General features: G+C 41.6%; 1 protein-coding gene across 1 annotated transcript; it reads left to right on the top strand.

Moving 5' to 3' along the window:
- The first annotated feature begins 369 nt into the window (after positions 1–369).
- MED17 (mediator complex subunit 17) lies at positions 370–15,268 on the top strand. Its single transcript, XM_068425025.1, has 12 exons — positions 370–627; positions 997–1,163; positions 1,532–1,751; positions 4,653–4,789; positions 4,891–4,975; positions 6,065–6,217; positions 7,039–7,169; positions 8,582–8,766; positions 9,350–9,487; positions 10,499–10,616; positions 11,905–12,064; positions 13,992–15,268. The coding sequence occupies exons 1-12, from the start codon at positions 396–398 to the stop codon at positions 14,195–14,197; spliced, it is 1,932 nt and encodes a 643-aa protein (XP_068281126.1). The 5' UTR covers positions 370–395; the 3' UTR covers positions 14,198–15,268.
- Positions 15,269–16,890: the final 1,622 nt, after the last annotated feature.

Here is a 16,890-nt window from a genome sequence, read left to right as displayed (position 1 = left end):
CCTCATCACACTTGTGCTCCAGACCCTTCACCAGCTTCGTTGCCCGTCTCTGGACTCTGAGGAGTGAACCCGGCTGGGATTCGCCTGCGACGTGAGCGGGAGGAGGCGGGCGGCCGTGGGTTGTCACGGGCCGTGGAAATGACACGCACCGGCACACCCTGCAGCCCCCCGGCTGCTGCGGCCGCTCCCCGCCGCCCCCTTAGCCCCGACCATCCCCTCGGCCGCTCCCCGCCGCCCCTGTAGCCCCGACCATCCCCTCGGGCGCCGCCGCCGCTCACGCGCCGGCCCCCGCCGTCCCGAGCGCCCTCCGGAGACAGCCGAGCCCGGCCCGCGCTGGCCCCGCCCCCTCCCGGCACCCGTAGCCGGCGCGGGGGGCGCGCGGCGGCCGCAGCAAGATGGCGGGCGTGCGGGCGGTGCGCATCAGCATCGAGTCGGCGTGCGAGAAGCAGGTGCAGGAGGTGGGGCTGGATGGCAGCGAGACCTACCTGCAGCCGCTCTCCATGTCCCAGAACCTGGCGCGCCTGGCGCAGCGCATCGACTTCAGCCAGGGCTCCGGCTCCGACGAGGACGAGCCGGGTTCGGCGGGCCGCGCCTGGGCCGAGCCGGGCGAGGCGGAGGATGAGGAAGGTGAGGGGCGGCGGGCCCGCGGCTCCCTGTCAGGCGGCCCGCGGCTGGGCCCAGAGCCCGAGCTCTGTCGCCGGGCTGCCGCTGACGGAGGCCTGCCGAGCTGTGGCGGTGCCCGGCCTGCAGCCCCACGGGCGCCGGGGGCTGGCCTGCCCTCCCCCGCGGATTCCAACGGTTGGGCCCTGGATCCGGTCAGGATGTCCGTGACCGAGTCCCAGGAGATTACAGTGGTAGAGTGGAAAAGGATAGATCCAGATATCAGCCTGTTAAGTTGTATTTCATGCCGTTTGGTCTCTCTGTGGTTTAAGAACGAGCCTGACACCGTATCTTTTTACAGTCCTTTGTTTTCTCTTGTTTTGTTTTATTTTTTAGGGTTGGTAAAGTTTCAGCCATCCCTCTGGCCTTGGGATTCAGTGAGGAACAACTTAAGGAGCGCCTTGACTGAGATGTGTGTGTTGTATGATGTGCTTAGTATTGTCAAGGATAAAAAGTTCATGACTCTAGATCCCGTTGTGCAGGATCCCCTTCCTCCAAAACAGGTATCTGGTACCTAGTTGTGTAGTTTTTATGGCTTGATACTAAAGATTTTATTTCAATGGAATTTTTCCTGTATGATACATACAAGATTTAGTAAAATGTTCCTTGTGATGTGCTGGTACCATGCTTTATGGGTCAGGGGAAGGCTGAGAGTGGGAGGTGAGGCTGATTTCAGAGGCCTCTTTGCTGAAGATGGAAGTCAAAATGCTACTTGTATATTGAAAATATATAATATTGTCATGAAAGTTACTCTAAATAAGTTACTGAACATCCAGCAAAACTAAGTTATCAGTCACCATCAGTTAGTTCCACTAATAATAATTTTCAGAGAATTAAGATACAAGAAGTTTTTCTATTTATTTGTTACTAGAATCCTCAGTTTCTGCAGCTGATTTCAAAAAAGAAGTCATTAGCTGGAGCAGCTCAGATCCTGCTGAAAGGTGCAGAAAGGTTATCCAAATCGGTTGCGGAAAACCAGGAAAATAAGCGACAAAGAGACTTCAACTCTGAGCTGCTAAGACTGAGACAGCACTGGAAGCTGAGAAAAGTGGGAGACAAAATTCTTGGTGATCTGAGCTACAGAAGCGCAGGTAACCAGCAGGGTCTTTTGTTTTTCTCAAGAATGGATATTGATATTTTGCAAATTTTTTTTTTGTAACTGGAAAAGCAGATGGGATATTCTTAATAACAAATAATGTCAGATAATAAAATATTGCTATAGTTATGAGACAATTATAAAAGGAGGAAACTTGTTTTATTATTAGGGAAAATATCCTGCCATCCTCTACCTAGAAAGTGATTTTAAAAGCTGACTGTGTAGGATTATAGTAAAGTTTCCTTTACAGAAGCAGTTCTGCATTGGCAGTGTAGTTGGTTAGTTGACAGGCAGAGCTTGTCAATCTTTGGCTTTTGTCTACATTTGGTCTGTAAAACATTTTTAAAAGACTGAGGAGCATCTTGCGTTTTCTTTCTGAGTGAAGACAGATTTACTACACCTATTATGGGTGGTTTATTACACCCTGTGTGGTGCAGTCGACACGCTGGAGGGAAGGGATGCCATCCAGAGGGACCTTGACAGGCTTGAGAGCTGGGCCTGTGCAAACCACATGAAGTTCAACAAGGTCAAGTGCAAGGTCCTGCATGTGGGTCGGGGCAATCCCAAGCACAAATACAGGCTGGGTGGAGAATGGATTGAGAGCAGCCCTGAGGAGAAGGACTTGGGGGTGATGGTTGATGAGAAGCTCAACGTGACCCAGCAATGTGCACTTGCAGCCCAGAAGGCCAACCGTATCCTGGGCTGCATCAAAAGCAGCGTGGCCAGCAGGTTGAGGGAGGTGATTCTGCCCCTCTACTGCGCTCTCGTGAGACCCCACCTGCAGTGCTGCATCCAGCTCTGGGGCCCCCAACATAAGAAGGACATGGAGCTGTTGGAACGAGTCCAGAGGAGGGCCACGAAGATGATGAGAGGGCTGGAGCACCTCTCCTATGAAGACAGGCTGAGAGAGTTGGGGCTGTTCAGCCTGGAGAAGAGAAGGCTCCGGGAAGACCTTCTAGCAGCCTTCCAGTACCTGAAGGGGCCTAGAGGAAAGCTGAAGAGGGACTTTTTACAAGGGCATGTAGTGATAGGACGAGGGGGAATGGTTTTAAACTGAAAGAGGGTAGATTTAGGTGAGATATTAAGAAGAAATTCTTTCCTGTGAGGGTGGTGAGACACTGGCCCAGGTTGCCCAGAGAAGGTGTGGATGTCCCCTCCCTGGCAGAGTTCAAGGCCAGGTTGGATGGGGCTTTGAGCAACCTGGTCTAGTGGAAGGTGTCCCTGCCCGTGGCAGGGGGATTGGAACTAGATGATCTTTAAGGTCCCTTCCAACCCAAACCATTCTATGATTCTATGATTATTCCTACGCTTGTGAAAAATGATACTGAGAATATGCATTATTTCGTGGGTTACAGTAAGAGAGGGTAACCAGCCCAGAGTTCTAGACCCGATTACAGAGTTAAGGAGTGAATACAGAATCTCGCCAAATTTAAGACGTACATACAAAGCAGGCATCTGAACTGGTTATGTTGGGCTCCAGTTGTCATCGTTGTCAAATTCAGGCTTATTAATGTTGTGTTCATGAAGAAGCTGTAGATGTAACCCAAGATATGTCTGGTTTTAGATGATTTATCCTAAACTAGATGAACCATGCCTTGGACATTAAAGGGATGCAACTAGGACAGATGTGGGCATCTGCCTTTATCAGTCCCACCTGAACGTCTGGCTGTATGGCTGGTTTTTACAGACTGAACACTCATAGTTTTGAGACTGCAAGCCAAACGTCAGCAGCATTCCTTTAAATCAGTAGGGGTGTTGCACCTTAAGATCCTTGTTTGCAAAACTTCGGGCAGTTAATTTTTTTTTTGGTCTTGTTTTAACCAAATACCTTTTTTCTCCTTCCCTGCTTCTGCTGACACCATTTTGAAACGCTGTTGGTTTTCTCTCGTAACTATTAAATACTACTTGCTAACTTCCTGTAAAATATCACACACTGGAGGACTGAGATGTTGATGTGCTGAAATGAGCTTTATAATTTACCTGTGTTTCTTAAGAATTCATAAAGAAATTTGAGTCAAGCCACAATTATGGAGGTTTGGAGACTTAGAAATACATATTCTTCTGACCTGGTTTGAACTAAAACAAAACCAATTTTCCTTTCAGTGATTTTTCCTTTCAGCTAAGTTTCTTCTAAGTAACTGCACTTTCTGAAACTAACTGCATGTTTTGCAGACAGTGTCTGCTTCTAGGACTGATAACGCTCAAAGTTTTATAGTTATCACTGAGGTACCGGTAGGGATGTTATGCACAAAGGCTCTTGCTGTACTTATTCTTAGAGAAACCAAGGTCACTGCTAAATTCCTCACTAATTACAAGAGCCATAGAAAGGTCGCACCTCCAGGGAGGAGCGGACAGGGCAGGTGACCCAAAAATTGACCAACGAAGGTATTCCATCCCATACACGTCATTCTCAGTATAAAGTGGGGGGATCACGAGGGTCTTGCTCTTCTTCTGCTATGGCCGGTGTCTGAAGAGGACTCTGTCCGTTTTCCTGCTGCCCCCAGTCCTGATCAGTGCATCCCTGAATCCAGTTCCTGTCCATCACTGAGCCCAGTCCGTGACTTCCCGGAGCCTGCCCTGCAGTGCCGGTGGTGACGTGACTGGAGGGAGCTCGATCTTGGTTTTGTATATATTTGTATATATTTGATTATTCCAATATTATTATTATACTCTTTTTCATTATTATAGTTTGTTAAAACTGTTTTAACTTTCCAACCTGTAAGTCTCCCTTTTCACTTCCCCTTCTGTGGAGGGGAAAGGGGTTAATAGAGAGCATCTGCCACTGGTTTAATAGCCAGCCCAGCCTTAAACTGTGACATCTTCTAAAATGGAGGCATAAGCTTCATTATTTACAGAAGATGCTTTATAGTGTGTGTCTTTGTCCTTCCTTTCTTAGGCTCCCTTTTCCTTCACCATGGCACATTTGAGGTGATAAAGAACACTGACATTGACTTGGATAAAAAGATACCTGAGGATTACTGTCCTTTGGATGTTCAAATCCCAAGTGATTTAGAAGGATCAGCCTATATAAAGGTTTGCCAGAAAAACTTTAATAATACAGGATGGGTTTTGTTTTGTTATTTGTATGCTTGCAACAAAGAACAAATATCAAATAATGTTCTCTTTTTCCCTAGGTTTCTATTCAGAAACAAGCTCCAGACATTGGTGACCTTGGGACGGTCAATCTTTTTAAAAGACCCATGCCAAAATCAAAACCAGGTATAGCTAGCTATGTGTTGTTTTCTGAGCACGTTCTCAATAAATGGGTTTGCATCGGATGTTTATTTGAAAATCCTAACTTGAAAGAAGAGTGAACAAGAATATTCTTATTTAAACTGAAATTTTCTGTGTAGGTGCTGCTTGGGCTTTGGAAAGATGATGCTTTCAAAGTGTACTCCTTCAGTTTTTCATATGTGTTTACTCAATTTCTGAAATAAAGTTACTAGGATTGTATTTTAGGTATTCTGGAGCACCTCTCATTAGTCATTAAGAATTTGAGCACATAACCAAACACAAACCAAGGTGTTGTGGCTCAACTGGACTAAATGTCCATTCACTCTTTCCTTGCCCAAAATGCATCAGTTGTTTCTGTGGTTCTTATGTTTTCTCTGAATCTGAAAGTGTGCTGGCAGCATGTGTATTAATTACCAACAGCTCACCTGGTAGATAGTAGCTTGATTCGTTTGATATGTGACAGTATCTGAATTGGGATTTTAATTGGGATTAAAAATTCATCCTTAACTCCTTAGGATTAAAGAGAACTGACAGGATTTTATTTCACAGTGATCTCTGACACAGATTCTTGTTCTGTCTTGAACATAGACAAGATGTTGTATTAAGTAGATGTTTCATATGGTATTCAGGGTACAGTATAGAGCTTGTGTATTTACTCAGACCAGAATCTTATAAGAATTTTGGGCCTATAAATCCTGTGAAAGCATGTACATTAATTTAACGTTATTTGGTGGTTCGTTGTAGAGTGAATTTAATCAAGCTGGAAGTATCGTTAACTGCAATTTAAGAAGCAGGGATTCATAAGCAGAGTTCACAAAAGGCCTGGGAATGTAATAGGCAGTTCCAGAAGGGAGGTGCAGTTCACAGTATTCATGTATATAAAATCGAAGTGAAATGCACTGGTGTTATCTTAAAGTGCTTGATTAACTGAGATAAAATTCTGAAAACACACCATTTGGGTAGAAGCTACTGACTACCTTATCTTAGCGATTACTCGTAGGTACTGCACAGTATCTGGTGTCTGAAGCTACCTTTGTAGCTTCTCTTCTGCAATCATTGATTTGTATTTTTCAGGTTCTCCACACTGGCAGACAAAGTTGGAGACTGCACAGAATGTTCTTTTGTGTAAAGAAATTTTTGCCCAGCTGTCACGAGAAGCTGTTCAAATTAAATCACAAATTCCTCACATTGTTGTGAAAAATCAGATAATCTCCCAGCCTTTCCCAGGTAGGAAACTTTTGACTTCATAACCTACAATTATTTGCTTAAACATGAACTGAAATTCTGGGGAAAAATAAAAGTAATCTCCCTTCTTTTTCAAAGGTTTTGAAAAACAGAATTTCCCAGAATTTAATTTTTTCTTGCTAATTATAGAAAAATTGAACTAATGCACTTTAGTGTCTAATTTACTCATGTTCTATTGTGTGGATTTTGGATTGGTTTTCTTTGTGATTGTGTTTTTTGTCAGTAGCACTTAAAGCTGTCAACTGTAATGCCATGTGCACATTGCAGTTTGGAGCTGTGCCTAAGTCAGTGCTCCTGGATTGCTTGCAGGTGAAATTTAAGACAAGTTAGTGGGTTTTCAGAAGAATGGAGCCTAATACTCTTCAATGAGGATAATTAAAAAGCATGAAGATGGCTCAGAGTCGGCTAATGAATCCTCTGTTCATACAAGGGGTGCACAACTGATGATATCATGTGAATGATATGTTTCTGTATTGCTTAACATTTATTTGATGGTAAATCATTCCTTCTTTGGGGAAGGAATGGGGTCTAGGTGACTTCTTTTTGTGTGGGAATGAGTCATAGAAATTGGTGTGAAATGTACCTAGTGATTTGTTAGTTGGCCGGTCAACACTTCAGTGAGTAGCAAGTCTTGCCTATGGTGCTGTGCTCTCCAACATCATTCTTTGATTTTTCCCTGATACAGTGAATACTGGTTGTAAAACTACTGACTATAAAACGTGAAGGAAAAACAGTTCTCAGTAGCCTGCTTGAAAATTGTCAGTGTCCTCATTTTTTTTTTTTTTTTCCTCTGCTTTGTACAGGTTTGCAGTTGTCTATTTCTCTGTGTCACTCTTCCAACGACAAAAAATCACAAAAGTCTGCTTCTGAAAAACAGAATCCAGAGGATCATCTCTATGTTCTGGAACATAATTTGCATCAACTTATCAGAGAGGTAATGTGTTTATGGTCAAGTACTGAAGAGTTTTTGGGCTTTTGGTCAGACTTCTGCATAGTGTGCAGCACTGTTTTAAAAACAGAGTGCCACTAGGGGCCAGTCGCTTTCTATCCATTTGTGTAAGGCAACCTCCTGTTCGGTTTGAATATGTGTGGGTGGTTACTTTACTTAACCTCAGGCCTGGCTGCTCACTTCAGAAAAGCAGTGCAAGGTTTTCCAGTACAGCTGATGAGTCTCCCTTTTTCATTTGTGTCTATTTAGTGCTTGTCAAGTACTTTAAGTGAGCATCTGTTCAGACTGTACTCCCATGAAGAACAATCAATTACCATAATAACTTCACTTCTTTTTGAGGTCCACTTCTCTGCTTCAGTGTTTTAGATTCTCATATAATGTAGCAGAAGGACCTGGGGTAGAATCACAGAATCACAGAATCAATCAGGTTGGAAGAGACCTCTGGGATCATCGAGTCCAGGCATTGCCCTGACACCACCCTGTCAACTAGACCATGGCACTAAGTGCCATGTCCAGTCTTTTCTTAAACACATCCAGAGATGGTGACTCCACCACCTCCCTGGGCAGCCCATTCCAATGTCTAATAACCCTTTCTGAAAAGAAATTCTTCCTAATGTCCAACCGGAACCTCCCCTGGTGAAGCTTGAGGCTGTGTCCTCTTGTCCTATCACTAGCTGCCTGGGAGAAGAGGCCGACTCCCACTTCACTACAACCTCCCTTCAGGTAGTTGTAGACTGCAATAAGGTCATCTCTGAGCCTCCTCTTCTCCAGACTAAACAATCCCAGCTCCCTCAAAGGTTGAGGTTGCGTCTGTTCAGGAAAAGAGCACAATTTTAGATGTCTAAGCAGTTGTGAAACCATGTTCCAGAGAGTGTTCATCTCCTTAGAGCATGGCTCTGCAAGTCATGCAGTCGTGTGGAACAGTCCAGTGTTTTAAACACTGAACTAGGTTTCATGAAGCTTTGACTCAGTGCCCAGCTCTGTTATGAATTTCCTTTCTTGACTTTGAACAGGTTGCTATATCTTTTTTTACCTTAATTTTTATCTCTAAAATGCTTCCTTTATTTTTGTTTGACCTTACTGTCTGTCTCTAGTGATGTACACAAGGCAGACTTATCAGTAGGAGCTACTGCCATACTACCAAATTTTTGTTAGCTACCACCTTTTTTAGAAATCACTTGCCATAAGGTTTGAAAGACCTGCATAAATATGGGAGGCAAAGTATGAGCGTAAAGCTGGCTTTAAAGTGCTGTCAAGTTTATAAAGTAAAGAAGTTGCACTTCTGAAAGTATATACACTTAAACCTGATGTGAAGCAGCATGTTGTAGTATGCATATTATTTCTTGCAGATACGTTATTTGGTCACTTCCTTTTATGACATCTGTTGTTTGTTGCAGTGTCACAAGCAGACCCTGAGCTCAACAGTGATGCCACATCCAGCTAGTGCACCTTTTGGCCATAAGAGAATGAGACTTGCAGGACCTCAGGCTTTTGATAAAAATGATATCAGTTCTTTACAGTCAAATGAAGGACTTTTGGAAAAGATAATAAAGCAGGCAAAACATATCTTTTTGAGACGCAGGTAGGTCACAAGCTGTTCTTGTTAAAGTTACAATAAAATGTACCATTATGTGGAATACAGTGGATCATTTTTCAGTGTTCTTATAACTAGGTACTTCTTCCTTCACTGTTAAAATAGTCTTTATTTTTAAGCACTAAGAACCAATAACATATCATAAATATGAGCAAACAACACTCAACTAGTAAAAAAAAAAAAAAAAAAGAAAAAAAATCGTATTTCTTTGAGATCTCTCTGACGGTTATGACAGAGGCTGCTGATAATTGTCCCTACTTTTCTTAAACTGCATAAATATTTTTTAGTGTTCTTTGCTGTGCAATAGCTGATACTGAGTAATGCCACTTTAATACTGCTGGAGAATGAATGTGAAATGTACAGACTAAACAAGTGTGCTTCATTAGCTCCAGAATGGTGCTGAAATAGAGCTTTGATCCCCATGATTCTGTTAATTTTGCCTTTTTTTTTTTTTGGGTGTGCCATAAAAAAAAAACAAAACCAAAACTAATAACCTGCTCATTTCCTTTGAACAAGACAACAGCACAAACTGTCTAGATTATTGTGGCTGGAATATGTCTTTATCTTCTAGAACTGCTCGAACCATTGACAGCCTGGCTAGTCGTATTGAAGATCCTCAGATTCAGGCCCACTGGTCCAATATAAATGATGTTTATGAATCCAGTGTTAAAGTTCTAATAACTTCTCAAGGATATGAACAGATATGCAAGTAAGTATGAAAATGCATGTGTCTTTCTAGTTGTAGAAGCATGCAGCAATGGCAGAGTGTATTCAAGTTGTGTTTTACAGGTTTAGATTCTCTTCAGACAGACACGTAGGAGCCTGTTATTTGTGTGGGAGTGTTTGTTTTTCTGAGTTGTGGGGGGAATAGTCACCCTAAGAAAACTCTTCATCCACTTTACACTTTAATGAAGAAACTTATTAAGTCGTTAACTAGCAAGGTTTCCTTTCAAAGAAGGAATTGAAGGTGAAAGTGGCTGTTTAAGAGGGGACTTACTTTGGATAGAGATAGATGAATATAAAGTATCTTTGTATGTGCTGGATTCTAAACTTCCAGTCTGGTCATGGAGAGCTAGTCAGTGCTCAGTCCTAGCTTGGTTGCATAGGTACTGAAATGTGGAACTCGTGTAATTCATGCTATTAGTTATGCACCTTGTCATCGAAATAAGAGATTTCACGTTCCAGAAACGAATGTCTGCATGCTGACCAGCAGTGAATTAACTAATACATTGACAGTGGATGAACCAGTTGTTTTTTCCATTTTGAGCAGTCCTCTCTAGCAGTGTCCACAGTGCGGAGCAGACTGCGGTCACTGGTGCAGTTTGCAGTCTCAGTTCCAGAGTACACATACTGCCCAAGTCTTGGCTGTAGGATAGAACAGGCCCTGAGTATGCACCATTTTCCCCTGCGCCTCTGGAAGGAAACTTGGGCACAGTGGCAGGCAGGGAGCTGTGAGGCACCTCAGGAGGTTTCTTGACCTGAACAAGCAGTGGACCAGGTCTGGGAACATGCCACAGAGTACGTCCCCTGCAGTGTAAAGGGACTTGTTGTGGTGAGTGATGAAACTGAAATGTTTGGAATTGCTGTCATATTCCATAGACCTTGCACCATCCTCATTTTAGAGTTCTTGTCAATGAATGGGAGGGATTCTGTGTTCTTCGTTTGCTGTTTTCTTAAGGGTTGTAATGCATTTTGAATAATATGCATCTTGTCTTCAAAGATCCATTCAACTACAGCTGAACATTGGAGTTGAACAGATCAGAGTTGTGCATAGAGATGGAAGAGTTATTACATTGTCCCATCAAGAGCAAGAACTGCAGGATTTCCTTTTATCTCAGGTAGACTCATACATTATCCTTCCCTTTCTTTGTAGTGTTTGGGAAACAGAAGAAGTTAGAATCTCACCTTTATCTATGTAGAAAATGTTAGAAAACTCCACATAAAGGCAGTGAAAATAGGAAGGTGGATATGACTGAATTTTTCAGTATGTTTGTATAGTGACTTCAGCAACTGTTACTAAAATATAATGCCAGTTTTTACTAAAGTCAGTAGTAGTAATAATTTTTTCCCTCCTATTTAAAATGCATTTCTTTATGCTACTCATTATGGGAGCACTAAGATTTCTGCTTACTTCAGAACAAGTCAGTGAGAGTCGTAGCAGACAAGTTATTCAATATATGAAACTTACTGTAACCAAGTCCTATCTAGGGTAGAGATCTTAATGAGCCCACAATTACTGTCATTTCAACATTGTCTTGTTAATGTTCACTTTGCATCAGCCATTACTAAATCAGCTGATATTTGAGTGAACTGTGTTTTCTTAATTGCTTAGAGCAACCTGCTGGTTTTATTCAGAAGTGGCAGCCTCCCTACTATGCATTATAAATAGTCAAAGTCCAGGTCTTTAATAACAGTGGTTGGCCTGTTGCAGTTATATGAAACTCCACGACACAGAAAACAAGTTGAAACAGATTCTGCTGAGGGTATCTTTTTTTGGTCAAGTGTTTTCAGACTTGTTCACAGAGAACTGCTGAACAGTGCTAGATTCTTCCTTGTTACAATGTTAAGTCTTGATACAGAAAAACACTAGGAATTAAACTTTTAGGCTGTTAAAGCTCAATGCTTACACTTGAGCATTAATGGAGATAATCACGTGTCTTGAGAACCTCAACTGGTTTTTTGCGTTTTTTTTTTTTTTTTTTTTCTGAGTTTGCTATGATAACACTCTCACAGATTTTATATATTTTACAGCAGAGGTCTCATTTCCATTCAGAGAAAGGATTATTTCAAAATCCTGTTTGTATCTCTTCAAGTATTTCTTGAGACCTAAATAAAGGTTTTTGTAAATTGAAAGCAATACTTAAATAAAATGCATAAGCCCATATACCTATGAAAAAGTCATCTGACTGCACAGTGTGCTTAATACAGTGGTCTTCTCTGTCTGCAAAGGAACTAGTCTAAATTGAAATAACACATTCCTCTGAAACTAGAGAACTTATGAGACAAAGACACTTTTACAAATAACTACTCTACAGCAGAATTAAAAAAGCTTGGTAAAACCAGTATGCAGTTCTTCCTGTGGTGTGCAAATACTGAACAGAAGACGAACCTCTTGTTATCTTTCAGATGTCACAGCACCAAGTACATGCAGTTCAGCAGCTTGCGAAAGTTATGGGATGGCATGTGCTAAGTTTCAGTAATCATGTTGGTCTGGGACCGGTGGAGAGTATTGGCAATGCATCAGCAATAACTGTAGCATCACCGAATGGAGACTATGCCATTTCAGGTAGCATTTTCTGTTGCAAATGTATGGAAAATCTTTAAATTCTTAAGCAAATTTTACAGGCTTTGTAAGTCTTTTTCTGAGATAGTCTCTAGACTTTTATAGAATAATGTCAATTTATAGCAAAATATTCTAGAAACAATCTCTTTTGTGTGTGGAATTGACACCTAAATGGAATCAATACTTTGCCCAGAAAGCCACTTAATGTAAACCTGATATAATTTACACAGGCTTGAAAATAGTTCTTAGAATTAGCATAGAAAAAATAGATCACAGAAACCATCAAGATCCTGAGAGAAGGGAACAAGGCAAACAACAGGATCACCACTCTAGACTTAATGAGAACAGGGTTTGGTCTCTTCAGGGATCTTCTTGGAAGAATCCTATGGGGTACCATCCTATGGGATGGAGAGAAGAGGGGTCCAAGAGAGTGCTGGTTGATTGTTTTTTTTAAAGGATCACCTCTTTCAAGCTCAAGAGTGGTCGTTCCTATGTGCAGGAAGTTGTGCAAAGGTGACAAAAGATCTGTGTGGATGAACAGGGAGCTCATGACTAAACTCACGATGTAAAAAGGAAACTGCAAGAGAGTATAAGCAGGATCAGTTGACCTGGGAGGAAGATAGGGAGACTGTGCAAGCGTGCATTGGTGGGAATAGGAAAGCTAAAGCCCATCTGGAATTGAATCTGGTGAGGGACATACAGGGCAACAAAAAAAGCTTCAACAGGTGTTATCAGCAAAAGGAAGACTAGGGAAAATATGGGCCTGCTGTTAAATGGGGAGAGGACCTGGTGGCACAGGATATGGAGAAGGCCAAGGTACTCGATGCCTTCTTTGCTTTGGTCTTAAGACCGGCCTTCAGGAACGCCAGGTCCCTGAGGCCCATGGGTAATTTTGGAGCAAAGAAGACTTAGCCTCAGTAGCAGAGGATTGAGTTAGAGAACCTTTGAACAAACTAGACATACACAAGTTCACAGGACCAGGTGGGATATAACCATGAGTGCTGAGGGAGCTGACTGATGTCATTGTAAGGCCACTCTTGATCGTCTTTGAAAGGTCATGGTGATCAGGAAGGGTTCCTGAGGACGGGAAGAAGGCAGATGCCACATCCTATATTCAAGAAGGAGAATCTGGGGAAGTACAGTCTGGTCAGTCTCATTGCAGTTACTGGGAAGATGAGGCAAAAAGACAGTCCCAGAAGCAGTTTCCAAACATATTAAGGAGAGTAAGGTGAGGGGGGAATAGTCAGCATCGATTTATGAAGGAGAAATTATGTTCAGTCAGCCTGAAAGCCTTCTACACAGAGATGACTAGCTTGGTAGGTGAGGGGAATGCTAATGGTTGTCTCCTGAATTGCTTATTTAAAAAATAAACAAACACCACCACCACCTCCCAACATCAAAACACAAAAAACCCATCCAAGCCAACAGAACACCACCACCCCTCCCCCAGTCTTGCTGAATTCTGTGATTAAAAGCAACAGCTATCCTGAGTGACTTCATTCCTGTCCATTTGAGATAAAACCACAAGAAACAATATCTTTTTGATTATGTTTTTCAACAGAATGGTTGGGAATACATCCAAGGTAAGAATCGGCAAAAAACCCTTTGCCCTTCCTGGCATCATTAGGGAAAAAGAAATGCATTTGTAAGGTGCATGTGTGGGTTTTTTTGTCAAATGTTTCTCTGGTTTGCTCTAACCAAGAACATGCAGTGCTAAAGCAACAAAATCATAGACAAGTGGGAGATGAGAGAAAGAAAATTCAAACAGAAAAACTTTAAAAAAAAAAAAAAGGTAAGGTAATTTCCCTTGTTTGCATTCAGCGTGTTTGGAATTGAGTAGGAGTAATGTATAGCATACATGAGGAAGGATATTTAAGATGAGGAATTCCTACAGTGTAAAAATGCTCATAAAAATCTCTGTTCACCACAGTACGTAATGGTCCGGAAAGTGGCAGCAAAGTTATGGTTCAGTTTCCCCGGAGTCAGTGCAAGGATCTCCCCAAGGGCGATGTACTGCAAGACAACAAGTGGAATCATCTTCGAGGGCCATTCAAGGAAGTCCAGTGGAATAAAATGGAAGGGCGTAACTTTGTGTATAAAATGGAACTCCTCATGGCCGCCCTAACTCCGTGCTAATGATCCGTCAGCCTCCCCATGGGGGCTTTGAGTCATCGCTGTGCCATGAACGATCACTGCCCGTACAGCAAAGGGAAGTGGAACCTATGGGGCAATACAAGAAAGCAAACCCAAATTTATTTCCTGTATAGATATGTCCATTGTAGTGTTTGTAATAAAACTTTTCTCAATGATATATAAAATACAACTTTTTTAAAAAGTTCCTTTCAGCTGTATCTTTGCAGATTACTCTAGCTAGAGTAACATACCTGAGTAATTAATGTATTTTTCTTTTATAAAATTAAATTCAGTAGTCCTTTGGTACATGGAAGGTGTCTGCTCGGAGTCATTCCCTTTCCCCTCATGCCCCTACTTTTTTCTCAGTAGATCTTTGCAAGTATTTCTGAAAGATGAACATTCTTAGAATTGAATTGGGCTATTGATAAGCCTTTTAGTGGCTTATAGCACAGGGAGTGGCAATCCTTGTGGAAGCTAGTGGACTCGTTTGATGAGAAGTGGAGAAGCAGAGCTCCCTTGTCAAGAAGTAAGGCTAAACAAAAACTTTACGATCAAGGAACAGTCTTCACTGCATGAGATTCTTGAGTTGGAGTTTGTTTGTATGTTGATGTGGCTTATGGGTGACCCATTTCTTTTTGAGAGCAATATTTACTTAGCGATTTGTTTAAGTTGAGAGTGTTACGAAGTCACAGCTTGTGGCAAACGTCTCTCCCCTCTGATGGCTGTAGAGGAGACTTTGTGGCGCCGGTTACTTTGCTTATGTTTTCTGTCCTTGTTTTTTGCAAGCATGTAGAGAAAAGGTCTTACTCTGCTTGCAGAATTCTGACAATTTGAGTTTGAGAGTGACTTGTGTAAATTCATGTCTGGATAGAAGCAGGTAACTGCCATGCGGCAGACCTTGGATCTCCACACTTGTGCTGTCTTTTTTTTATTCCTGTACTGTCACTGATTATCATCCAGGGAAACAATAATATCCTCCTGAAGATCAGCTCGTTTGAGTTCTTTTAAAATAAAAACATCATGGTTTTGTCTTTTTTGGTTGTAATTGTAGCCTTCTTGAAATTTCTAGTAAGGTGTTGCACAAGGTTTTTATTTTGTTTGATGAATAATTGCTAAAAGTCTTTTTGAAACCTGTTTGTATGAACTGGTTCAGACTTATGTCCATATTGTGTGTTACAAGGTATGTGTTTATATATATATGTGTATATATATGAGAACTTCTTGCACATAGAACATATTTGAATTGAACATCATGCTTGTATGGTGACAGTTGTTATTTTGAGCAATAAATAGTAGTTGTAGGAAATATATATTAAGCAACTGCTTGTGGCAAGCTGCTGCTCAGTGCGTATCCAAAGCAGCTATTGTACTTATGCTGGTGTTTGCCAGTGTAGAACATCTTGTTATTTCAGTTCCTTGAAGTAGTTGCTTCTGTGCAACTGAACTACAAGAGAGGGTTTTCCATTATGAAGGTGAAAAAATACTAGTTGAAAATAGTCTCGATCTTCTTGAAAGGTCGGTGAATCTTATGCAACACCTGTGATGCCAGGTCCCGTATGGCTTGGCTAGCAGACAATATGATGACAGGCAGAGAGGGATTTTGTTCCTTGGTGAACAGTTCAGCCAACAGCCTGGTGCATCTGTCTTGCATCTGATTATATGAGGCTGTTTTGACTCTTGGCAACGCAACAAATCTTCTCTTACTAATAACTAGAAGATGAGCATATGAAACTTAAATGTGTCTTTACACTTCACTGTTCTTAACCTAAATTGACATGTCTGCATGTAGTGATAGCCTTTTCATCAAATAAGCTCTTCATTACCACTGTGGAGATACTAGGGTCTCATAGTTGCAGGATTTGTCCCCTGAAACAGACGCAAGAGGACCTCTCTTGTGTTGCAGAAGTGCAAGCACTGCACATTAGCAGTGAAGATGTTTGTCAAGACTTTCAGGCCTAGCTAAAAAAAAAAAAAAAAAAAAAAAAAAAAAAAAAAAAGTGAAAAAAAATTACTAGGGACCTGGAGAGTCTGTCTTTTAGTGTTGAATACACAGGGATTCTTAATTTTAATGGAAAACAGACTGATTAGGTTTCTAACAGAGGGACAGTCTCGAAATTCTTGGTAGTGCATCTTTGAACACGAAGACATTAGTGGATGATTAAGACTTTTACAAGTCTTGTGAACTTGGACATCTCTTTAATTAAAGTTTAAATGCAAAAATGTCTTAATCCCTTTGATCACTTGGAATGTTCTAAATATTAAATTTGCTGTTCTGCATGGAGTTTACAGCTGGAGTGAGAATAGCTATTAGTTTCTAAACTTGGACTTTAGTAGCTTGCCGTAAGACTTAGATACTTCAGGCATCTCCAGCACAGCAAGAAACTGCTACAGACAGCTTAGCCTGTTGGTCAATATATCAAATGTTACTGACATTAATAATGCATATTGACAAACATCAGTTTCAGAAAATGTGAATATTTTGTAAGTGACCCTGTCTATGTAGAGTAAGCATGTTAAATTTGGGGTAAAATTTGTGGGCGAGGAAGTGTCTATAAGGAAAGCGGTATGTAGGCTAACTGTACTGTATGTCCTCACTGAATATGCTTTGGATCCCCCTTGTTCATCTAGGATATGGGTGCCTGAAGTTGCTGTATCTTTAGCCAAGCTGAGAGAAGTAAAAGAACTGTGCTAGTTGG

The sequence above is a fragment of the Nyctibius grandis genome, chromosome 2 (assembly GCF_013368605.1).
Source record: "Nyctibius grandis isolate bNycGra1 chromosome 2, bNycGra1.pri, whole genome shotgun sequence".
NCBI lineage: Eukaryota > Metazoa > Chordata > Aves > Nyctibiiformes > Nyctibiidae > Nyctibius > Nyctibius grandis.
Note: the sequence above shows the minus strand (reverse complement) of the source record. Positions and strands in the feature narration are given on the sequence as shown.

Excerpts from the sequence above, each read along its gene's own strand:
- MED17 (XM_068425025.1), top strand. The coding sequence starts at position 396 with ATGGCGGGCGTGCGGGCGGTGCGCATCAGCATCGAGTCGGCGTGCGAG. Across the intron at positions 4,976-6,064 it reads CATGCCAAAATCAAAACCAG|GTTCTCCACACTGGCAGACA; the intron begins GTATAGCTAGCT and ends TGTATTTTTCAG. Across the intron at positions 6,218-7,038 it reads AATCTCCCAGCCTTTCCCAG|GTTTGCAGTTGTCTATTTCT; the intron begins GTAGGAAACTTT and ends TGCTTTGTACAG.